This window comes from Phoenix dactylifera, chromosome 3 (genome assembly GCF_009389715.1).
Source record: "Phoenix dactylifera cultivar Barhee BC4 chromosome 3, palm_55x_up_171113_PBpolish2nd_filt_p, whole genome shotgun sequence".
NCBI lineage: Eukaryota > Viridiplantae > Streptophyta > Magnoliopsida > Arecales > Arecaceae > Phoenix > Phoenix dactylifera.
Window position 1 is genome coordinate 19,081,102 of NC_052394.1, and position 24,805 is coordinate 19,105,906.

The window sequence follows — 24,805 nt, forward strand, 5'->3', positions numbered from 1 at the left end:
ACCTCTTTCTATCCTGTCCCCAAATCTAGCCATTACTTATTAAGAGTCATTCGTATCTTGCTCTTCTTTTGCTTCCTATCTTTCGTCCTGAAGTCAAGGTGATAGCAGAATGTTTTAGTTAATTTGAGGATATGAAAATTGCCATTAGTTTCAAGCTTCTGAGTCCTTTTTGTTTTAAACTAATTCGGTGAGTTAGTTTGTTGGATGCAGAAGAAAGTTTGTCTGGAAGCCTCAGAGAACTAGCAGGCCCTCCATCAGATGCAGAATCACAAACTGGACAGCCATCTCAATAAGAGTCTAGCACAGTAGATAGAATGAAGTGATACTGATATTTAGAGCCACTTCATGCTTATTGTTCTTCTATTGAAAGTCACCGAAGTTTGTATTTGTAGATGAATGCTCCCTTTGCACATCACACGCACACAAAACTAGATACAATGCCATGCCCATGAAGTGTTATAATTAAGTAAACACAGTAGTCATAGAACAACCAATTTAAGCAAACAAGGAGAATGTAATAATAGAAAAACTTACAATATTTGTCTGATCTATAGTACAAACAAAGACATAATAGAAAAGAAATGACAGTTCAAATTGTATAGCAATATAGTCGATTCATTTGTTTTAGTTTTGATAAGCATTATTGATAGTTTCCAATAGCTCATTACTTTTTAGTGGCTTTGTCAAATGGAAATCCATTCCAGCGGAAATTGATTTCCTTTCTTCCTCAGGTGTCGCATGAGCAGTCAAAGCAATTATTGGGATGTGGAAACCATAATATTTTTCCTCTTCCCTTATTTTCCTTGTTGCTTCATAACCATTCATAATAGGCATCTGAGAGAAAAAGAATAAGATATCAGAAAACTGATTTAGTTAAATAAGACAATTATTGTGAAGGTACTGCAACATAACCATCATCTGTTTTATATGAAATAAGAGAGTACAATGCACGATGAGATGCTTATGTGCAAGGTAAGTAGTAATAGCATTTTTAAATGGCTTGCAAGCATAGTGACAAATAAATACATCAATAGACATAATAACAAAAATAAGATAACATAAAACAGAAATACAAGTCGATGCTTAACATGGTATTTAGTGCAAAACATTATAATATGTTATATATGCATGTGTGTGCATTCTAGCAGATAAGAACTATAAACATTAAGAAAAAAAACTGAAGGGACAAAAATTATCACAAACTTTGTTATTTTATTTTCAGAAAGACTTACCATAATAGGTGGAATTTAATGTACTTTCTATCTGAAAATCAATAAATAGATCCATATGAGCACTTATGTATTGATATTCGGTTACTCTAACGATGATTTCATATGCTGCTACTCAATATACTAAAACAATTTTATTTATTTGAGCAATGGAGTGGTAATGTGTTACCACCAAGGTTTAAATCCTAGACCTAGCCTAGGATCAAGCCCTTCGGAAAGGGGTATCAACATTGGACTCGAGCCCAGTTGACCAATACAGTCAAAAAGTTTTGTCATTCAAAGTCAGCCACTTAGATCCTTATTTTAACTTGGAGTTCTTTATAGAATTTCAAATCCAAGTAGTTACCTTCCTTTTGGACGACAATGATTATTACTAGTATAAATACATAATTGCTAAATTTTTTTCTTACCTCACAATCCATTAGAATAATATCATAAGGTAAAGGCTTTAAATCTCCTTGTGGTTGGGCAGTTCCATTGTGCTTATCAGATGTTCCTCGCAAAGCCTTTGTAACCAAGTCCACAACATCCCGCCCATTTTCAGCATGTTCAACAGTTGCACCAAGTCTTGAAAGTGTGTGTTTAGCAACCTTAGATAAAATGGGCATATCCTCCGCAAGTAAGATGTTCATGCCACTTAAGGGTGTGTCATCATCCATACTGTATCTCGATCCAGATGTTTTGTTGGTATGTTGGCTTGATTGCGAAGCAAAAGAATTGGACAATAAAGTTTTATCATCCATAGAAGAACCAAGCTCGATAGATTGTTGTCGTTCTTGCATTGTATTCATAATCTGTATTCCTTGTGGATCATCTACATTTGTTCCTCCGAACTCTTGTAAAAGTTTCAGGAGTGCATATAAACGAGAACCATGTAATGGTTTTTGCAAAACAAGATCACATTTCTCCTGATTAGAACTACTTAAATCAGCAGCCGGAGTATTGAAACTGGCCAACCAAACAATCTTGCACTGGATATTATGAATGCTGCTAGTAAAATTCTTCAAAATCGAGCATATTTCTGACATATTTCCACTGCTCAAATCAATGACAATCAAAATGTAAGTTGGCAAACCACTAAAACTTAGCTTCTTCAGACGTTCCTTAGTGGTAAGAGGCAAAGTTTGATCAGCCACATCTACAGAGCTAGAACACCCCTCATTTTCTTTGTTATAATTGAGAGATGTGGTTCTGGACAAGGAATTGCTACGTGACACTGAATCGGGCTTTGCAGAGGCACAAAGACTATTCTTGATCTTTTCGAGTGAAGGATAAAGAAGCTTGTGGTGGTCGATTGCCCATACCTTTACTCCAAGGCTTTCCATCCATCTTTGCATAATTTCTTTTGTTTCACCTTGAATCAAAAGTAGAGAGTGAATTCCTTCCATTTGAAGACCTCTTTTGAATGTCATGGCACGAATTTTTGATTGGGCAGTCATATTTTTCCCAGCAAGTTGAGTACTAGCAACAGATGTATTTCTTGGATGCAACTGAGAATTGGTATTCTCTTCACCATCCAAAGATGCATCACTTGACTTGAGAAAAATGTTAAACCTAAAACATGTTCCTCTTTCACCAGGATCTTTCTCCTTAATGCTAATCTCACCACCCATCAGTCGCACCTAATAATAGTAAACGAAAGTAGGATATCAATTCAACGAACAGAGATATAATCAAGGTAAAGCATAGAAAATTTGCAACAAATTTGTAGGCAAAAAACACAGGAAAAAACTTGAATATACGTTACAAAGAAGCAACAGATGTAATTTTTACTTACAAAGGATTGAACTATTCCAAGTCCCAAACCAGTGCCCTCATGTCCTCCAGTAGTTGTTTCTTTGACTTGCACATAGTTCTCAAAGACAGAAGCTCTCTTTTCCTTGGGTATTCCCTTACCAGTGTCCTCTACCTCAAAAATAAATTCAACAGAATCTGGGCCATGCTGAACAGGATTAAGAATTTCCATATTAGTTTCATTCTTCCAAAGGCACCTTGTCAGATGGCTTAATATGCTAGGAAAGCGGAACTCATGGTTCGAAGAAAGTTTAAAATTTTCTAAGCTAGGCTTCTTAGCCCAAGCACGCACAACCACGTGTCCCTCGGATGTGAACTTCACTGCATTGCCAAGTAGGTTATCGAGAATCTGTTTAAGCCGTCGACAATCTCCTTTGACATTTGAACATCTAAGAACTGAGCAATCACAAGGATCCCAAATCACCTCTAGGCCTTTCTTAAGAGCGACAACATGGAATATGTCTGCTGACTCCTCAAGCACTTGAGCCATATCAAATTCAACCTCTTCTAGTTGCATCTTTCCTGCTTCTACTTTACTTGTATCGAGAACTGAATTTACTATCCCTGTCAAAAAGGTTTCATCAAAAGAAATCAGTAATTTGTCTGTAGAATGTTTTCTTTCTGAATGTTACTAGAGTAACATGATAAATTACTAACAACATGAACTCCATCAGCACAACCCTTTAAGCTTGAATCAGTTGGGTATCGATAGAAAATTTTGATTTGAAGAGGAAGCTAACAAAGTTTTCCAAGATCAAGCATGAAAGAAACTAACAATGGACTACGAGCAAACATAAATGTTTTCTTTTTTTTTTTAGGGGAAACAAAAATAATTTCTATACATGCATTTAGATTTATATGTATGTACATTTGTATGATGTTGAAAGTGGTTCTGTATTAAATACGCGTGTTGTATCATGAAGAACCAGATAAGGAAACTATATACCTAGAAGTTGTGATGCACAAGTACTCATCTGCTCCAAGTGCCTATCCAATTTGGAATTTGGGGTGGCATCAAGACGACAAAGTTCTACTAAGCCAGTGATGCCTGCGAGAGAAGTACGCACGTCATGGCTGGCACTAGCAAATGCCAAGCTCTTATTCATACTCTTCCGCTCTGCCTGTTGAATCGCCTCCTTTTGCTTGATGAGGCTCGCATATAGAAATGCTTCCTGTATTCGCGATCTCCTCAACAGTTGCAGCATGATGGAACTTCCGACAATCACACCGAGAATCATAAGTGACAGCAGTGAGACAACAACTATCTTCATCTTATGAACGAGGGGAATTACTTCCTTACAGGGAAAAGCAATTACATATACCTAGTAAATAACCAAAATTCGATCAATTTAGAGCAAGGCAAGGCATAACTATTAATGGAAAGGACTGAACTGAAAATGACATCATTTCATAAGAAGAAAGCATCAAAAAGCTTTAATTCCAGGACCAATATCCAATGCATTACCATTCTGATTCCAGAAACATCAAGATGAGCACAACCAAAATTGTATCTCTTGCCCCAAATGCTCAAATAGTTAGTATGAGATGGATCACTGCCTGTACCTTCAGGGTTATCAAGCTGGCATGAAAAATTATCATGCTTTTCAAGTGGTAAGGTATCACTCTTATCCATTACATGGATTGAAACTGTATTATTACCAAGCACATAGCGAGTATGCGGTGGTCCAGTCTCTGCTATGACATGCCCATCTTCTGTAGCTACATACAAGTGCCCGCCCCAAAGGTTGACACGAAAAATATTATCAACGAGATCTTTTATGGCAATTCCGATGGAAATAACTCCTGATCTGGCCACTGGAGCAGTGAAAAAGAGCATCTGATCCCTAGCTTTGTTCCAGCCAACTCCCCATGAAGCATACCTGCTCTTACCATTTAATGCATCTTGAAACCATTGGGAACCAATTTGTTGTGGAGAGCAAGGAATCACATCTCCATACACCATCCCAGTATCTCGATCTACTGATTGGCTGTACCATTTATGTGCAGCAGAATAATTGGAAGAATCTGAAATATTCGAAAACATCGTGCGCGCCTGGTTCTCATCATTGTAATAGGAGAGAAGCATTCCACCATGTATACTAACATAAGATATCTGTGATATCCATGGCATTGTTGCAAATGCCAGGAACAAATTTGGCGCCACCTGCAAATCGAAAACATCAATTCAGTACCAACCTACTCTGCTAATGGCATATTGCACTCTAATATCTACCTTGTCTGCGATGTTGGAGAATGCGGACAAGTCTCCAATGGAGCTTAGCACCCTGGTGACATGAAATACAGTGGCATTCGCCTGCATCAGGAGATCCGCACGGTCATGGACGTGCGCCAGCAACAACTTGACAGGATCATAAGGATCATCCCGCATGGCGGGCTTAATTTGCTGGGTCATGAGTACCATCACCGAGATCGCACTGACGCCCAGTGCCACTAGAACCTGCATGTGTTAATGATCACAGTAGCATCTAATTCCATTTTCACCTTATTCCATCTTCCAATCCAACAAGGACGAAGGTTATTTTTATAAGCATAGATTAATGGAATAAGACAGTATAGGGAATGCAACCACATGGCCAACTAATCCTATCCGGAACCCTCTCCTAAGAGTATCTCATGAAAAAAAGGAAAAATAATAAAGAAGAGAGATGGGAAAAAAGAATGATGAACAAAAAGAAGGGATTAAAAAACAATGAAGAAAATGATATTCATGAAAAAGAGAATGACATGAAAAAAAAAAGAAAACAAAAAAGAAACACGATAAAGAGAGAAAGAATGATGAAGAACGAGAAGCGATCAAAAGAAAACAACGAAGAAAACGATATAGAAAAATCGAAAGAGAAGGATTACCAGAGGGAATATGATCCAGTAATGAAGAAAAGCGTTCATTTTCGCACTCATTCTTGCCTGCATGTCAAAAAGATCAAGAAGAAGAAGAGTAAGAGGATAACGCTGAAAGAAAACTAGATACGCAGCAAAGAAGATAAAGAGTTTTAACTCTCTTCCTTAAGAGCGAAGGATTATGGATGCATTACCTCTTCTTGAAATCTTCTCTCTCTGCTCTTTTTTTTTTTTCATGCACCTCTTATTTTTTTCCCTTCCTGCTTGTTTTGGAAATGTATAAATGCTTTATATAAAATTGATCACCAAAAACAACTCAAAGTGAGAATCTTCCCAGATTTTCTTTTTTTAGGTAACAACAGCGATAAGGCCAAAAACGATATTCACCTTCTTAAATATGTAAATTAAATAGGATACAGAAGCAAAACCCTAAGCAATGAGCATGAAATCGTTTAACCCTAGCGCATAGCAAGAAGTCGGTCCTTGGACTCCCGTTTAATTTTCCCCTTGACTCGTGTAGACCGGCAGCGAAAATATTTCTATTCATGCTTGACTCTGAGACGCTGCCACGCGACATGGAGCCCGAGCCCCCCAAACCGTGGGCCCCCACCGATTCGGTTGGAATCTTCGAGCGGCCCCCGAAACTAACGGACGCGCCGCGCGGCCTCCACCGGTTCGGTTGGAATCTTCGAGCGGCCCCCGAAACTAACGGGCGCGCCGCGCGGCCTCCACCGTTGTTTTGGGCTTATCGAAAGCTATCCTTTCGCGCCTTCCCACCTCCGATCGGCGCCGGCCGGGGCACGGCGGCGGCCTCCGCGACGTGCGGAGCATGTTCGGTGAAATGCCCGAGAACGCGCTACTCGCTGGCTGAGCCGAACTGAGCGGCTTTGCCGGTACGGTCTCGCCGGGTCTTCCGGGCCTAAGAGATTTTGAAGGCGCATATGCTCTCTTTCATGCATGATTGGATGATGCGAAGTCCAAGGGCGATGGTTTCTCTCTGCACATCAGAGGTAAGGAGTCATTGATACGATTCAGTCAATTTAAATTATAATAACTATATTAGTTCTTCATTTGAAATGTTTTATGACACATGGCAAGTTTGTAGGTTGGATCTTGCTGTGCAAATCATTTCATATCTTACCAGTCTTAAATTCTGTATGCTTTCTGTTTTTGCTCTTGCGTCTAGGTGCTTGTTTCTCAAATTTTGATGTTGGCTTTAGAAAATAGCATGATCCAGCTTAATTATTTTGAAATGTGCATAATTTTGCTTCCCTCACTTTGTGTACTTGGAAGAATTAAAAATTAATTTGGTGGGAAAATACAACTCATCATTCCATGCTGATGCTTCTATGTGTTTGAATTAGATTTTTTTATTAAAAAAAACTTGAGGAGACAAGGAGGATGCGCAATACTCCTCCCAAATGATCTTGACATCAATTGATGGTCAATCTCTAGGATTCAATGTCTGAGGAGGACTTAGTGATTTGTAATGAAAACTAAGTACTTAGGAGAGACAAGTGCGTCACAAATTGAATTTTTTTGTGTGTATGTTTGTGTTTGTTGTATGATGATGAAAGCTTCAATAAATAAGCTTGCCCTTCTACTCTTGCATCAAATATGCATGTCTTCAACCTCGCAATTGGGCAACATGCCGTGTTTTGCGGTAAATAAGCACCTCATTAAGATGCAATGACCCCTCCATGCCTATATTTTCGCACATGAACTAATCGCTAATCAATTCTACGTTCCCATCATATGCCATATTGAGAATATTAATTTTTCATGGAAAGGATGCAGTATTTCTTTTTATTATAGCTTAAACAAAATTCACATGTTTGGATTCTATGTTAGTTCTATAATATATACCTTCATAAATGTGCGATAATTATCTATCAATGGGGGTGCAATAAAAATCATGCATGCTTGTGCACTAAATGCAGTATAATAATGCTGCAGGTTTCAACTCTTTCATATGATATCCATCATAATGCTAGCTTGTGCGCATTTACGACAATTACAAAAAAGTAGAAGTGTTTACTAGTTGGCTAGAGAGAGAACGTTGCATCTAACGACTTATATTTAGCTTCTCATTACCGAGTTCCTTAACTTGTGGATGGCTAATATAAGAAAATAAAAAATATTCAAATTTTTCAAATATCTATTTTAGAATTCTCATATCGAAGTTTTTTATCTTAGAATTGAAGAGAGGGGATTATATCTTATATTGATATCATGCACTTATAAATATGATATATCTAGAATATTGGTCCTCGTGCTTATCAATCTAATATATCTAAAATTATCATTTTTTATTATCTAGGTCAGTATAAACAAGTATATCTTAGAACATTCACTAATATATTTTTAATAAAAGTCGATCAAAATTTTTCAATCATATTCTTTTTACTATCTTAAATTAACTTTGACAAAAATATATAAAAAAAATAAATGTCCAATGATTGAAATATCAATTTTTGGTTTCCATCTAATGCTAGGATCTACAATTATCTTGTTTCTTTTTAAAATTTCTCCACCTTCCAACTTTCATCTCAGCCAATATATTCGTGATATATCTTGATATTGATCACTATATATAATGAGAAAACCTGGGCTCCCAAGGAGTGTAACCGCCTGAAAAGTATAGAATTTTTGGTAATAGAGTGGGGCCCATATAAGAGAGAGCATAATTGAAAGAAAGCAAGGAGAGCGCAAATTCTCTCTACCAATAACAAAAACATGATTAAAACCCAAATCCGAATAATTTTTATCACTGGAGAAATCATCTTATAGGACTTGGGACATCTTTTATTTATATTTATAGAAATACTCATGAAAATAAAATCAACAACATGGAAGACCATCTTTTTTAATAGAAGAACTCTCTTTTTATTTATTAAAATCTAAAAAATTTTGGAATCGTATACAAAAAAAGGAAAGAGAACTTTGGAAAGCCACCCTTTTTATCAATCTATTTGGCACATTCAATGCACCTGTCAAGATCCAGATCTCAACCTTTAAAAACCCTAGCCCTTGCTCTCTCATCTTGTTCTCCTGTAAAATCTCAAGCCCTTTCTCCTAAAATGACCTAAGGTAAGTCTCTCTAAGCAGGCAGGCCTCATCATCGTAAGTTCAACTAAGCTTAGTGTTTTTGGTCCTCATTCTTATCTTTATTTTTGCATACTTCGTGCTCATAAAACTTATGTATTCAAGCCAAGGTTAGCCTACCTTTTGTGTTCCTGCATTTAGCTTATGCATCATTATTTTATTTTAAGAAATAATATGGCGGATTCTGCTTTGCATTTCCAATATGGTGACAAAAGATTGAAAATTTACCTAGGCAAATAGATTGTTGTGGGAGTACCCTAGGCATTGAGAGGTTCTTGTTTGCTTGGCAATAAAGAGTGGTAGATCCCTGCTCTAATTTACGATTGTTTGGGTATTTCCGTAAGAATAACTTGCAGGAATCAAACCTATTAGACTTCCCAGCCTGCAATCTTTTTAAGTGCCCACCTAGGTCCCAGCCTAAGTCCCAACCTGTGGAACTATTTGGTTTACAACAAGAAAAGGAAACCTACGGAGGTCATTTTATTCCTTCTACAAAATTTGCTTAAAGAAAAACATTCGATTTGCTTAAAGAAGAATCTAAAACTAAATATTCTTTAGAATAATAATAATTAATTGCTACTTTGGCCTCCTTTGGATTTTTTTTTCTTATTATCTTTCTATTTTCATAAAGAAAAATTTATCCTGTCCCCTTTCGTTCAATTTTCCTCCATTGAGAAAACTATCAAGAATGGATGGGCATTTAAGTGACTCCCATCTATCCATAAACAAGAAGGAAAATAATAGAAGATGACATGACCCATACCAAGAAAAAAATGTTTCACATACTAATGAAAGGGGAAGTATCATAGTTGCACAGTCTGTCAACTTGAATAAAATAAAATTCACCGACATTTTCCTCAAGTTTTACAAATAGAAGTTCGCGGCATTCACTTTTCTCATTTCATTTTGAAAATAAGACATTGAATTCTTTATTTGAACTTTTGTTCAAAAGGAATTATTCTCACTCAAACCTCTTTTTCATGGAAGAGTTGTTCATAAAATCCCTTCAACGCACTTGACTTACCCCCCAACCCCAACTAATGCTCTTTTAATAAAAGATCCATACTTCACCATATCCTTAGACCTCAGGTATGAAAAAGATCCATTTTTTTGATTATGTTTATCGTTATGCGACCGAAACCTATCATCATGATGCAGCTAAACTATGGTGATTGAGGAGACTCTTCACTTCTATCCTCCTACTGCATTTGTGTTATGAGAAGCTTTCCAAGATATGAAGCTTGAAGACATTTGCATTCTAAGAAGGCATCACTCATAAATCTTCTATGTGTTACGAAACTGGTTTTTGCTGCATCCAACATAACTCATAAATCTTCTATGTGATTTAAATAAATGCACTGTGGATCAAGAACTTTGAGATCCATGAATGAGAGATCAGTGAGTCTGCATCTCCCCATGGAGTTATGATAAAGTTTCCTATGTTTTTCTTTTGTTTTTAGGAAAAGTTAATCTTTTAAGCGAAACAACAGCAAGCCACCTAATACTTATTGATAAATGAGATCGAGCAAGAGAAACATACCAAAGGGGGATTTTAAAAAAAAACGAAAAGAAAAGGAAAAGAAAAAGAAAATGAAGAAGAAAGAAATGAAAAGAAAAAGAACATACCTTGCATGAATACTAAAAGTTCGGTCCAACAAAAGATGAACTTATAGATTAATCAAACTTGTCCATAATTTAGCATATCTCAGATTATCATAAAAGACCGGTTACATCCTAATTGATGACCTAACCATATTTCGAAATTTGAAATCTGAATTTAAAATTTTGAAATTTGAAATTGAAAGATTTGTCCACCGAGCAACCTATATATCAATTGGATTCATCCAAGATGAGAGGAACATGCAAAAGGAGAATTAGAAAAAGAAAAAAAAAAAGGACAAGGGCAACATGGAAAAGGAGAATTAGAGAAAAAAAGAAAAAAAAAGAAGGAAGAATTGAAAGGGGGAAAGATGATATCTAGCCTAAATACTAAATATTCAGTCCAACAAAAGATGAATCCATAGATCAATTGGACTCATCCATGATTTAGTATATCTCAGTTGATCATAAGACCGGCTAGATCCCAATTAATGACCCAACTACATTTCAAAATTTAAAATTGGAAGACTTAGTCCACTAAACTTTGATTCTCTGAAACTATACACCATATAGCAAAAGATCGGCCTATAGATCAATTGGTTTCGTCCATAAGAAGAAAAGAGCAACATGCAAAAAGAAAATTAAAAAAACAAAAAAGCAAAAAGCAAAAAGAAAACAAAGAAGGAAGAAATTAAAAGGGAAAAGATGTTACCTAGCCTAAATACTAAATTTTTGGTCTAACAAAAGATGAATCTATAAATCAGTTGCACTTATCCATAATTTAGTATATCTGAGGCTTCTGAGCTGATCATAAGATCGACTAGATGCCAATTAATGACCCAAATACATTTTGAAATTTGAAATCTGAATTTAAAATTTTGAAATTTGAAATTGGAAGACTTGTCTGATTCACCGACTATGGACACCAATATATTAAATTTGGTTTGGAAAAGGCCAACCTATAGATCATTTGAATTCATCCATAGTACAAGTCTATCCTAGCTTATTCTAAGATCGAACAGATCGCAATGTAACAACCCAACCATGCTCCAAATTTAAAACTTAAAATTTGAAAACATGTTTGGCATTACCCTAATTGAATTTTACCACCAACACACTAAAGTTTGGTCCAACAAAAAAACCAACCTATAGACCAATTGGATTCGTAAATAATTTAATTCTATCGATCCTATTGCAGGACCAACTAGATCCAAATCTAACAACTCACCTATATTCCAAATCTAAAATTGAAATCTAAAATTTTGAAATATGAAAACCTATCCGCTAAGCTCCAATTATGTAATCCTTTCACTCTAGCGTCACCATGTCACCCCAATGACCCTATTACATTCCACATAAACACAAGGCGCTGCCTAAATGAGTTTTCATTAATAAAAATATCATGCCCTAAATTCGACGCTTGGGTCTTCTGTATGACAGCCATATTACCTATAGGGTAACCTTATAAGTATGTAAGACCTGACACTTAATAATAGAAGATAAGAAAATAAGATAAATTAAATATTATTATTAATTACAGATAATTGAAGTTGTCCATAATACAAGGTCAGATATATTTAATATGAGATATAGAATTTGATTGATATTTTCTAACCAGAAGTTCCAAATCAAACTCGTGAAACTAGGCATCCTATGGCTCTAAAAAGGAGAAATAATGGCATGACAAGAATAAACACCCACATATTCAAGTTCGGGCTAATGAAAAATCAACCTATAGATCAATTGAGGTCATACATAATTCAAGCCGATCGGAACTCGGTTCAAGACTGGCCTAATCACACTCCAAATTCAAAATCTAGATTTGAAATTTGAAATTTAAAAACTTGTTTGGCCACCTTTGAATTTGAAATTTTAAAAGGTAAGTTTCTTCGACATTACCACCTCGATATCCTCGTGTCACTCCAAAGGCACTACCTAACTAAGGGCGTGTTTAGATATTGCTACAGGATTGGGCTAAAAATCCTTTAGGATTTGTCAATTGGACTGTCCATTTAAATATGGCCCTGTATCAACTAAATACCACCTAATCTAAATTCTATGGGAAGAAAAAAAATCTCCATAGATCTTATTTGTTTTGTAGTCCAAAGCCTCGAATCTGAGCTGGATTTGGATAGGCTATTAGAAAATACAAAATGGATGATCTAATGGATTCAATTTCTACAAAATTTTTAGTTTAATTCTGTAAAAATATTCAAATAGATCTTGCGTAAATATACTCTATTATCTCTCCTTTATCTCCTTCTACTTAAATTAAATGCCAAAAGCGGAGAATAAGCTCGTCCTTTCTTGGATATATGGATAACTATTTTAATAAAATTAACTTAAACAATGAAACAAAAGACAACCATCTCTTTCAAACAATTATAGAATTTAGTATATATTAAATACATATATTTATCCTTTATATTTATCTCTTCAATGAAATATATAAAATTTTAATTCTGTAAAATTAATTTTATTTATTCAAACTTATTTAGATAACTTTTTTATGTCCTTTCATAATTTATTTGCAATGGAACTCTAAAAAAAACATTGAACATATTAAATGTTAGTACTATATTTACCTCTTCAATAGAATATATAAAATTTGAATTCTATAAAATAAATTTTATTGATTCAGACTTATTTAGATCACCCTTTTTTTGTCCCTTCACAATCTAATTTGCAACGGAACTCTATATAAAATATATGTTGAATGCTAGTATTATATTTAGCTCTTCAATATAATATATAAAATTTTAATTTAATAAAATAAATTTTATTGATTCAGACTTATCCACATAATTTTTTTTCTTCACAATCTAATTTACAATCGAACTCTACATAAAACATTTGTTGAATGCCAGTATTTTATTTATATTTTCAATAAAATTTTAATATTATAAATAATTTTTATTTTTTATATTTATCTGGATATTTTTTTATCTTTTTATAATCTATTTTGCAATGGAACCCTACGAAAGACAATGCTCGTATTAAATGCTAGTATTATTACAGATAATGATTACGACAATTTTTTTTTACTAAAATAGATGTATCATACATTAACCCATCCCTTTCAAACAATTATAGAATTTAGTATATATTAAATACATATGTTTATCCTTTATATTTATCTCTTCAATGAAATATATAAAATTTTAATTCTATAAAATTAATTTTATTTATTCAGACTTATTTAGATAACTTTTTTATGTCCTCTCATAATTTATTTTGCAACGGAACTCTAAAAAAAATATTGAACATATCAAATGCTAGCACAATATTTACCTATTCAATAGAATATATAAAATTTGAATTCTATAAAATAAATTTTATTGATTCAGACTTATTTAGACAACCTTTTGTTTGTCCCTTCACAATCTAATTTGCAACGGAACTCTACATAAAATATGTGTTGAATGCTAGCATTATATTTACCTCTTCAATAGAATATATAAAATTTTAATTTAATAAAATAAATTTTATTCATTCAGACTTATCCACATAACTTTTTTTCCTTCACAATCTAATTTGCAACCGAACTCTACATAAAACGTTTGTTGAATGCCAGTAATTTATTTATGTTTTCAACAAAATATATAAAATTTTAATAATATAAATAAGTTTTATTTTTTATATTTATTTGGATTTTTTTTGTCTTTTTATAATCTATTTTGCAATGGAACCCTACGAAAGACAATGCTCGTATTAAATGCTAGTGTTATTATCGATAATGATTACGACAGTTTTTTTTTTACTAAAATAGATGTACCATGCATTAACCCATCCCTTTCAAACAATTATAGAATTTAGTATATATTAAATACATATGTTTATCCTTTATATTTATCTCTTCAATGAAATATATAAAATTTTAATTCTATAAAATTAATTTTATTTATTCAGACTTATTTAGATAACTTTTTTATGTCCTCTCATAATTTATTTTGCTACGGAACTCTAAAAAAAAACATTGAGCATATCAAATGCTAGTACATTATTTACCTATTTAATAAAATATATAACATTTGAATTTTATAAAATAAATTTTATTGATTCAGACTTATTTAGACAATCTTTATTTTGTCCCTTCATAATCTAATTTGCAACGGAACTCTACATAAAATATGTGTTGAATGCTAGTATTATATTTACCTCTTTAATAGAATATATAATTTTAATTTAATAAAATATTTTTATTGATTCAGACTTATCCACATAACTTCTTTTTTCCTTCACCATCCAATTTGCAACCGAACTCTACACAAAACATTTGTTGAAGGCCAGTATTTTATCCATGTTTTCAATAAAATATATAAATATTTAATATTATAAATAATTTTTTATTTGACATATCTATATACTCTTTTGTTTTTTTATAATCTATTTTGCAACGGAATTCTTAAAAAAAAATCTTGACCATATTAGATGCTAGTATTTTATTTACCTCTTCAATAGAATACATAAAATTTTAATTTAATAAAATAAATTTCATTGATATGTGTTGAATGCCAGTATTATATTTATATTTCTAATAAAATCTATTTTTTAATATTATAAATAATTTTTATTTTTTCACATTTTTTTTGTTTTTTTTATCTTTTTATAATCTATTCGTAATGGAACTCTCCAAAAGACAATGCACGTATTATAATATTTTTTCTAAAATAAATGTATCATACGTTACAGATATGAATACAACTAAAAAAATTAAAAAATAATAGATTTTGGAGTCAGGTAACCCTCTCGCCTCCACCCAAAGGTTATGGATCAGAGATATGAGATTCCCTTGCTTCCTTCATCTGCTCCCAACCGTGCAGAATAGAGCCTTTCGCTTGTATAGCCCTGCACCCCCATTGTCGGGTATATAAAGCTTATAGATCAGAGAGAACATAAAGAGCTGAGGAGGAAAAAGGAGAGGAAGAAGATGGAAGGTGCTCAGTGGGACACTTTGCTCCCATTCTTTGTTGCAGGATTTGTGAGCTTCGCTGTGTTCTACCTCTCTAACATCCTCTGGCTAAGGCCAGAAAAGATCAGAAACAAACTGAGGAGCCAAGGGATAAAGGGTCCTTCCCCTTCCCTCCTCTACGGGAACATATTAGATATGAGGAGGATCGTCAAGGAGGAGAAGGAGACCCAAAAGGGTGGCAGTCGGCATGTATCAGCCAGTTATACCTCTGCTCTGTTTCCTTACTTCATTACGTGGAGGAAGGAATATGGTATGGTGAAAAACTTGGAATAAATTGCATGATATCTCTTTTTTTTGGGTAAAAATTGCATGGTATCTTTTGATTTGCTCAAGTATGTATCTTTCTAAAAAAGAAATAATTAAGTTTTTTTTCAAGAATTCTGGTTCTACTTTTCTATTTGGAAGATTTAGCAAGGGAAAATTAGATGTTATGATTAGGGGAATAACCCATTAGATCATCTTCTATAAAAGATATCTTCTTTTTTTTAAGTAAATGATCCATTAGATTTGTTGTTTTTCCTGGAATAAGAAATAATATCTGTGTAATTTCATCGTTTATCTTGAGTACAAATGGAATAAGATCATGCTATTCATTCCACTAAGAGGTTGAAATGATCCTATAGTGTTTCTTTGTTGCATTCTTTTATAACACTGTGGAAAACTCAGGCAGCTCCTTAGTCACTGCTATTTGCTTTTCAAATCTTGCCTGAATAAGAAGTTTGGAATTGGTAGGTCCAATATTTATGTACTCAACGGGAAGCATACAACTATTGCATGTAAGTCACCCTGATCTCGTGAAGGAGATAAGCCTCTGCAAGTCTTTAGATTTAGGGAGGCCTTCATACATACAGAAAGAACGCGGAGCTCTTTTTGGTCGGGGCATTATAGCATCAAATGGTGCTGTTTGGGCTCACCAGAGGAAAATTATAGCACCAGAGTTCTTCATGGACAAGGTTAAGGTAAGTTCAGCTCTTATTGGTATTTTCAAACCTTATTTGTGTTTTTGCACAGTTCATGCTCACAAAACTTTGGGTAATTTGGAGCCAAGGTTAACCTACTTCTTTAAGCCCTGACTTTAGATACTGTGGCATGGTACTGAAGCTGAATTTTTGGGCTTTTAGACATACACTGCTAATTGATCATGTGCCTAGGCTTAGAAGAGCGGCGGATTCCTGATAAAATTAAACATGTTAAGAAAACCACTAAATTGTTTGGAAAATTAGTTTGAAATTTTTCTCATAAGCTATTACCTTGTTATGCTTATACTATATTATATTGGTTGGCTATGATAATGTCAGACATTCAAAGTAGGGATTGGTAAATAATGGTGCCAAACCTTATCCATGAGATGTGCACTATCTCCGATCACTATGCAAATATATACTGTGAGCAGCGCAAATTCAGTTTTTCCTTTGATCCCCTCTTGTTTACACTCCATGTCCTGCTGCTCCCAGCCTCTAAGTGGTGGGCACATATAAACGCTTGCGCTCTTTCTCAAAACCTTATAAAGTCCTATTAACCAACCATTTCATGAATAGTGTCATAAAAATCACTTACATTTTGTTTATTTACTACAGCTGTATGCTTGTAATCCCTTTTCATATTGCTAGTATAGATATGTCTTCAGTCCTTTATGTTGACAGATTCCAACTCTGGTTAGCAACAATGTCAACCCCCACACAAGAGCCATATGAAACTCATGTATTCATGTATTATAAATGTAATATGAGATGTGGACAAGCAGAAGTTTAATATGAAATTGATTGTGAGAGAACAACTGTGATGACTAGCTATGAGTCCCCCCTCCCCCCCCTCTGTCATCTTTCTTCCCGAGCTCTAACCATTTTTAAACCACATATATGTCATCACAATGTAGAGTGCACATATTTGCAGCACATGGTGGACTTAATTGTGGAGGCCACAATTCCATTTTTGGAGTCATGGGAGAGCCTGCTTGAGAGTGAGGGAGGCACTAGAGAAATTGTAGTGGATGAAGATTTAAGAAGCTTTTCAGCAGATGTAATCTCCAGAGCTTCTTTCGGAAGTAGCTATGCTAAAGGTGAAGAAATATTTTCTAGACTTAGGCAACTTCAGAAGGCAATGTCCAAGTCAAGCATACTTATCGGGATTCCTGGCTTAAGGTAATTTGGACCCTTCTGTTAAACTTCTTTTTAAATGCTTAAGCATGCTGAGACTTAACAGTCTTGAAATAGTTCCTAATAGATTTTTAATAAGCCAAATTTATCACTGCAATCTCTATTGATCATTGTTTCCTTCTTCCCTTGGGAATACGTTTTTGCTAAGGACCATCGTAGAATTCTGTCATGTAAGTGAGTTCTCCAACAACTCACCACCAAGCTTATCTGAGTTTATTCAGATTTCTTACTCTTATCACTAAAATATATGCATATTAAATTGCTAATAACCAACATCAGATAGTAATGATAGCTCTATCATTTAACAGAGAATATTTTGAACTTGATGTGGTCCAGAACAGTTGCATTTGGCAGAGATGACTTCAATTATTTGTTTAGCAGAACAGACCCCCTCTCCCCGGTTTGTTTAGTGGGTAGGAGGTTGTGTTAATGTCAAGTGGACAATTTTTACACCTATCTTTGGAAACAAATCTTTCTTTATTAATAGGGAGGGACGAAGCATCTTTTGTCCCATCCTACCCACTATGATTACAATAAACATTACTCCTTGTCCAGCCCACCCACCAAAAAATAGCAATATGTGGCTTCCATTAAACACTAGACAAATTCTTAATGGCCTTAATATGAGGACACCTAAGGACAAAAGCATATGCTCTATCAAAATAAAGGAATGGAACATATTAACTTTTCGATAGTTTTGGGTATTTGAATACATCATTTATTAAACATCTTCTCTATCAAAAACAAAACACTCTGTAAAAATATTTGCATAAGGTGACCTAAGTAGCAGAAGATTGCCAAGTTTGAATTTCTTTTCCCAATCATATTTCACATTTCTACGAGTGTCGTATTGGTGGTTTTAACATCTAGGATGCAACAAGGAGCATGATATTTTTTTGATTTTTTTCTATAAGAAAGCAGTTAAAAATGATGGTATGACAAGCCAAAAAAAATTTCTTAATTGCAAATTTTACCTGTTTTTCTGAAGAGTCAAATATTTGACCATGCATTTAACAAAGTTAATGATATTCCTCAAAATTAAAGATTCACACTACTGATCATGGTTTACAAATATTTAAATCTGTAAAAATGAAGATCATATATGTTTGGAAGCTTTCTGCTTATGCATCAAGGAAATGCAAAATAAACAGTTCTAAACAATATTTGATGATAATATATTGTAAAATTGTCCAACAAGGAAATGCAAAATTCTATTTATTGGTCAAATGGGTTTGGGTTTCGGTTCTGGGTTTCGGGTTCCGGGTTCGGGTTCAGGTTCGGATTCCGGGCTCGGATCTGAACTGGGTTTCGGATTTTTTTTTTTTTTTTTTTTTTTTGGGTTTCGGGTTTGAACCAGGCCCAAGTTGGGTCCGCAGTGAATAGGACCCGTGACAGGCCCTTCTTCTTCCCCAAGCCCCCACGGACAGGGGATGAAGAAGAAGAGGAAGAAAGGACCCGGGGGGGGGGGGGGGGGGGTTTGCGGCAGGGTGGCCGGACGGTGGCCTGGCCGGCAGCTTGCGAGGGACGCGGCCGTCGGTAGGGCGGTCGTGGCCGGCAGCAGGGTGCCGCGGCGGCTCGGCCGTGAAGGGAGGGTCCGAGGATGACCTCGGTTTGGGGCCCAAACAGAAAAAAAACATCATGAAATAAAGGGCCAAAAGAGGCTTACCGGTGCTCGACGGAGGCGGCAGGAGGGAGGTCTCGGCTGCAGCTGCTCGATCCGGTGGTCAAACGGCGGTGGCAGCGGCGCTTTTCCGGAGAGGAAGAAGATTTCAAAACAGGGGAGACTCGCGACAGGGTTTCGGACAGCACTCGGCCGGGAGGGCACGCCGATCACCAAGGAGAGGAGGAAGAGGGAAGGAGGGAGGAGGAGGAGGAGCTTGGAGGTGCCCTAGGGAGGAGGGCTTGGGGGGTTTTATCACCCCCTTGTATCGGCTCTCCGCCGCGTGAATCGCGGCGGCCGAGCGAAATCCGCGGCCGGGATTGGCCGCGGATTGATCGGAGGGGGGGGTGCCGCGGGATCCCTGCGGCGCCCTTGCCTCATTTCTTAACATCAACTTTCCTTAACATCAACTTTCCCTCTTGAACCTCCCCATCCCAAAAATTCCACCCCCAGGAAAGAAGGAAAAAAAAATACTAGCATGCTTCTACAGAGGGATGGGTTTTTATTCCTGCTAATGGTCTTTTATATATCCTAAATTACCTTCGCCATGACTTCACACTAGTTCAAACTGGGATGACACCAATTTTAAGAGCAGAAAAGGTTCTAGAAATGTTATAAAGCATTCAGTGCTCTATGTAGCCGACCACCTAATGACTGCTTAAGACTTACCATTCTACCTTAAGATTGAGATATATTTCTAAATTTGTGATATTTGGCATCATCCTCTCTCACTTACTCTAGCACACGTGTGTATGCACGCAGTAATTAGAAGATCCATAAAAAGGCCTACTAAGAAACTTAATATTTCACCAACAAATCAAGAAAGATGTTAAAGGACAATATCACATACTATCACAGTTTGCTTTTCAAACCTAAATATATTAACCAAAAATAAGTCAAGAAGTATTCTTACCACTCCAACAAATTTTCTAGAGTAATTGCTCTTCCAAGTTGAGAAAATATTAGACAAGGAAGGAGGAGAGAGAAGACTAGCTGCACAAATATCAAAACAGGCTGTTAACAACCCCACTGGAGAACTTGGAAAGAGATCAAAAGTAATTGACAAATTAACACGATTCCTTTTTTTATTTCCAATTGCTCAAAAACAACAGTCTAATCTTCATGAATTATGAAGCAGAAAAATAACACCTGCAATAAATTCGGCACTATTTGTGAAAATCAAAGCACTAAAATGATCTCATACGCTTTAACCAGACTTGCTACACGTGCCTGTGCACTTCTCATATGCATCTTATTGGTGTAAACAATAAACCAAGGTATCCATGGTTAGATGTTGCCAAATGGGTATGTAGAGGTGAGAAATTTCCTTTGCAGTTATTGTAAGGCCTCCAAAAATATCTTGCAGTTCAGATGTCCAAAAGGATAATGATAACTTTCTTCAAGCATGCAAAAGGAAAGACAATTAAAATTCACATTATCATTCAATTAAACGAGTCCCTTGGGATACATCTTACTAATTGCACGAAAGGGGACATAATTTTCTCCATCTAGATTCTAGGCATACTTAACCCATTTCCACCCATTTTTATCTACTTACCTTTCTCAACAATCAAACATAGAGTAAGTAGTAGTGCTGCCACAGGTAATGAATAAAAAGACAACTTTCTTTACCCACTGCTCCCTCTGTTTTTCTTTCCACCTTGACCCATTAAATTCCTTTTTAATCAGTTTTGTACCATTCCATAATATTTAAATAACAAATCGACCTCTTTAAAATTAAAACTGCTGTGTCTCTGTGTGTTGTGTGTATGCATGCACGTAGATGAAATCAATTAATATATTTTGAGAAAAAAATTATTCAGTTTTTGCTGGAATTTCAAAAAGTGAGATCCGAACTATGTAAAACTTTCAAAATTTGCTAACAACCATATATAAACATTACTTAAATGTCAAAGCAAAGAGAATGTGGAAAAGGAAAGAACTTGTTTTACCCCTATCTTCTTTTATCATAAAACTAATAAAACAAACGAGCAATTAATAAAAACTAATTCTGCTTACCCCATTAAGAAGCTTACGGCCATTGGCAGGAAGGATATTCACATACTTGGAGGCCATGAGACACCCCATAAAGCAGATAGTGAAGACCTTTGCAATTGGCAGAATAGCAAACTTCATCGTGGCAAGGATGGATTGCCCTCCACCCCTCTGAGTGTCCACCAGGATGGACAACAAAGACTTCTCCATTTTACCTCCGTAATGAATCTCTCAACCCAGAGGCACAAATCTTTACGCATACACCGCAGCAGCTCCCAAATCACCAACAGAATCGTGAAAAGTTGTGGAATTCAGCATTCCACGAAAAAAACTCCTCCAAACCCGTAGCTTTAATAGAACCTAATGTAATGCTTATTCCTGCAACGAACAAGAAGAGCAGGCAACGTTCACTCTTTTGTGAAACATTTTTTTTTTTTAAAAAAGCACTTTTTAACAAATAACAAGTTTAGCACGACATATTAGAGATAAAAATAATACATTGAAAACTTACGTAAAGCTCAAGAACGTAGATAAAATAAAGATAATTCTATTAATGCAAGACGATTTCCAGTAACATATTCCTGTTTCGTTAGAAATTCACGAAGAAAGGGGTAGAAAACCGCAGAAAGAAACCTCAAATCCTCCAAAGAAATCTCGAAAACCCCAAACAGAACCCTTCATTCATTCTCGAAAGGATTTTATCCTCTTCTTTTTTATTCTCTCTCTATCTCCTTTTCAGAGCAAAAACCTAAATATCAACCCCACCGCCAAAAAAAGAACAAGAAGATAAGCAGACCACCAAACAAAGAATAAATAAATTGGGTCCATTCTCGAGAATTCTCAGTAAAAAACGTCATTGCCGGACATAAATCCTTCACTAATCAGACGCGGAGAAAAACTAATAAAATACCAAAATTTCATAACTCTTCTCCAATTCTTGAGTTCCAAACCCATTCCTCTCCCAAAAAAAATACCTGGATTCTTCCAAACAAGAATTCAAACCAGAGCACAAAAATCCTCTTCCAAGTCCAAGATTTAAAGAATGCTCGAATATTTAATCCACTCCAAAGCCCTTAAGATTTGGGAGGAAACTTCGAAGAGGCGGGAGGAAGGGAGAGAAGAACGAGAACTCTTTCGAAGATTCGCCTGCTGGCTTCCGGCGAGTTCCGTCCAACGGCCTACGACCCTGCAACTCTTGAAACCCGAGGATCGTTCCGTATATAAAACAAATACGGATCCGGTCAAAAGTTCTGGATTGCCCCCGACGTTTGGGAGAATAACGATGATACCATTCCGTACGAGAACAACCGGCCGCCCGCATAATTCTTCACTTCTTTGAAAGTACGAGCCGTGGGACCATGCAATCTCTCTCTTACTCCGGCCTGCCTGCTTGCCTCGCTGACTTTAGGAAGCTCTCCCTTCAAAGTTGGGAAGATTTTTTTTATTTATGATATCCTAATTTTCATACCATTTTGTGCAAGTGTAACTTGAAAATCTTACTTAAAATAGTCGTGTTACTGCATTTAATCGAGAATCTTCTTTGTAAGGACGTAAATTCAGTTTTAAATGTGACACATAGGGGATTTTGTAGTTTAATGTGGGTTGAAATTACCAACTCCATTTTTTAATGATTTGCGGCTTGTTTAGAAACTTTTCTTGAGAAAACAAAGCTTTTTATAAAACTATAATATTGTAAATGCGCTGATTCTGATAATCTATGTTATGTCATATGTAAGCTCTCAATAAGAAATACAATGGAGAAATGTCATATTAGGAGTATGTTTGATGTTACTTAAAAAAAAAAAGTATGTTTATAATTTTTTTAAAAATAGGTTCTCTAAATATATATATGTGTGGTAAATTATCTAAAACTTGCTTTTATTAAAAAAGATTAAAAAATATTTAGACGGCTACTTTTACAAGGATAGAAAAAACTTTAAAAATCAAATTTGGAGGGGGGGGGGGTGCTCTTAACTTTAACGTGGGATTTCATATATTAAAAAAAAAAAAAACTTTGGTGTGAGATTTGTATGATATTTTATTTAACCCCTTCATAATCCATTCCACTCGTGTGGTTTGATTAGGTTATTTTTATTTTTTTAATTATATTAATAAGTGAATAAAATATAGCTCTAAAGAGTGGACCACCAACTCATTATTTTATATTTAAATCCGGTCAACTTTTACATATCTCTAGTTTGTCTTGTACCTACTTAGATAAACCACCAATAGGCTATCATAGCGAACTTTGTACTTGTTCATCCATCTCAACCTACTTTGATCTATAAAAATATATATTTTCTACAAATATTCTTTTATTCCTTGATTTAAGCATATGACCAATAAAAAAAAACATATAATTAAGTTAAAAAAATGCTAACACAGCATGATTATTAAGGATTCCATCAAAAATATAACAGAAATTGCACCGAACATGCTAGATACATGGAGTTGCAAGCACGCAAATGCTTAGATCTAATCAATTTTGTTCCTGTGTACAAAAATAATAGTTATTAGTTTCGTGATAGTTCAAACTCCAGCCAACTCATGCCCATCTCTAGGTCCAAGTTGAAGCTTGTGAAAAATATAATAGAAATTGCATCGAACATTAAAGCTAGTCTAGATACATGGAGTTGCAACTACACAAATGTTTAGATCTTATCAATTTTGATCTTGTGTGCATAAATAATAGTTATTAGTTTCGTGATGGTTCAGTTAAACTCGGAACTCCGGCCAACTCATGCCCATTCCTAGGTCCAAGTTGAAGCTTGTGAAAAATATAATAGAAATTTCATCGAACATTAAAGCTAGTCTAGATACATGGAGTTGCAATCACACAAATGTTTAGATCTTATCAATTTTGATCTTGTGTGCATAAATAATAGTTATTAGTTTCGTGATAGTTCAGTTAAACTCAGAACTTCGACCAACTCATGCCCATTCTTAGGTCCACGTCGAAGCTTATGAAAAATATTTTAGAAATTGCATCGAATATTAAAACTGAGCACACAAATGTTTAGATCTAATCAATTTTGATCCGGTGTGCATAAATAATAGGTATTAGTTTCGTGATGGTTGTGGTAAACTCGGAACTCCAAGCCAACTCATGCCCATGCTTAGGTCCAAGTTGATGCTGGTGACAATGATTGAATCATGACATTCCAAGCTAGGGATGGAGTATCAAACAAAAAAAGTGATATCTGAGAGGATAGGACCATGTTATGAAGAATAAAAGGAAAAGGAGACCATTCTCTGCCACAAAAGGAAAAAAATAGGACCACGTACCATGGTTTTCGTCGATGGTCTTTTTCATGCAGGCCCTTCGCGGCACCATCGGCCTCTCCCGCCAGGGAAAAGTCCAAAGACTTTAATTAAACTAATGCGACGGGTGCAAAAATGGTTTGCGTTCATTCGCTACCATGGGAAGCTACCAAGG

At 35.3% G+C, this 24,805-nt stretch overlaps 4 protein-coding genes across 5 annotated transcripts; 1 reads left to right on the forward strand and 3 right to left on the reverse strand.

Moving 5' to 3' along the window:
• Positions 1-494: 494 nt before the first annotated feature.
• LOC120110296 (probable histidine kinase 2) lies at positions 495-20,281 on the reverse strand. 2 transcript variants are annotated; one of them, XM_039124891.1, is made up of 7 exons: positions 19,381-20,281; positions 5,892-5,948; positions 5,257-5,481; positions 3,970-5,187; positions 3,007-3,587; positions 1,640-2,851; positions 495-834 (listed from the first exon to the last, which is right to left on the reverse strand). In XM_039124891.1, the coding sequence occupies exons 4-7, from the start codon at positions 4,292-4,294 to the stop codon at positions 625-627; spliced, it is 2,328 nt and encodes a 775-aa protein (XP_038980819.1). In that variant the 5' UTR covers positions 4,295-5,187; positions 5,257-5,481; positions 5,892-5,948; positions 19,381-20,281; the 3' UTR covers positions 495-624. The 2 variants fall into 2 exon arrangements, with proteins under 2 accessions (XP_038980819.1, XP_038980820.1); XM_039124892.1 differs by lacking the exons at positions 5,892-5,948; positions 19,381-20,281 and having other exon boundaries at positions 5,257-5,608.
• Positions 4,432-5,412, reverse strand: LOC120110125 (histidine kinase CKI1-like). The gene is made up of 2 exons (XM_039124062.1): positions 5,257-5,412; positions 4,432-5,187 (listed from the first exon to the last, which is right to left on the reverse strand). Exons 1-2 carry the CDS (start codon positions 5,410-5,412, stop codon positions 4,432-4,434), a joined length of 912 nt encoding a protein of 303 aa, XP_038979990.1.
• On the reverse strand, positions 15,225-23,033 carry LOC120110298 (protein PIN-LIKES 6-like). Its single transcript, XM_039124895.1, has 4 exons — positions 22,344-23,033; positions 21,394-21,747; positions 20,288-20,367; positions 15,225-15,434 (listed from the first exon to the last, which is right to left on the reverse strand). Exons 2-4 carry the CDS (start codon positions 21,577-21,579, stop codon positions 15,353-15,355), a joined length of 348 nt encoding a protein of 115 aa, XP_038980823.1. The 5' UTR covers positions 21,580-21,747; positions 22,344-23,033; the 3' UTR covers positions 15,225-15,352.
• LOC120110297 (cytochrome P450 714C2-like) lies at positions 15,409-17,811 on the forward strand. Its single transcript, XM_039124893.1, has 3 exons — positions 15,409-15,808; positions 16,291-16,517; positions 17,452-17,811. The coding sequence occupies exons 1-3, from the start codon at positions 15,517-15,519 to the stop codon at positions 17,701-17,703; spliced, it is 771 nt and encodes a 256-aa protein (XP_038980821.1). The 5' UTR covers positions 15,409-15,516; the 3' UTR covers positions 17,704-17,811.
• Positions 23,034-24,805: the final 1,772 nt, after the last annotated feature.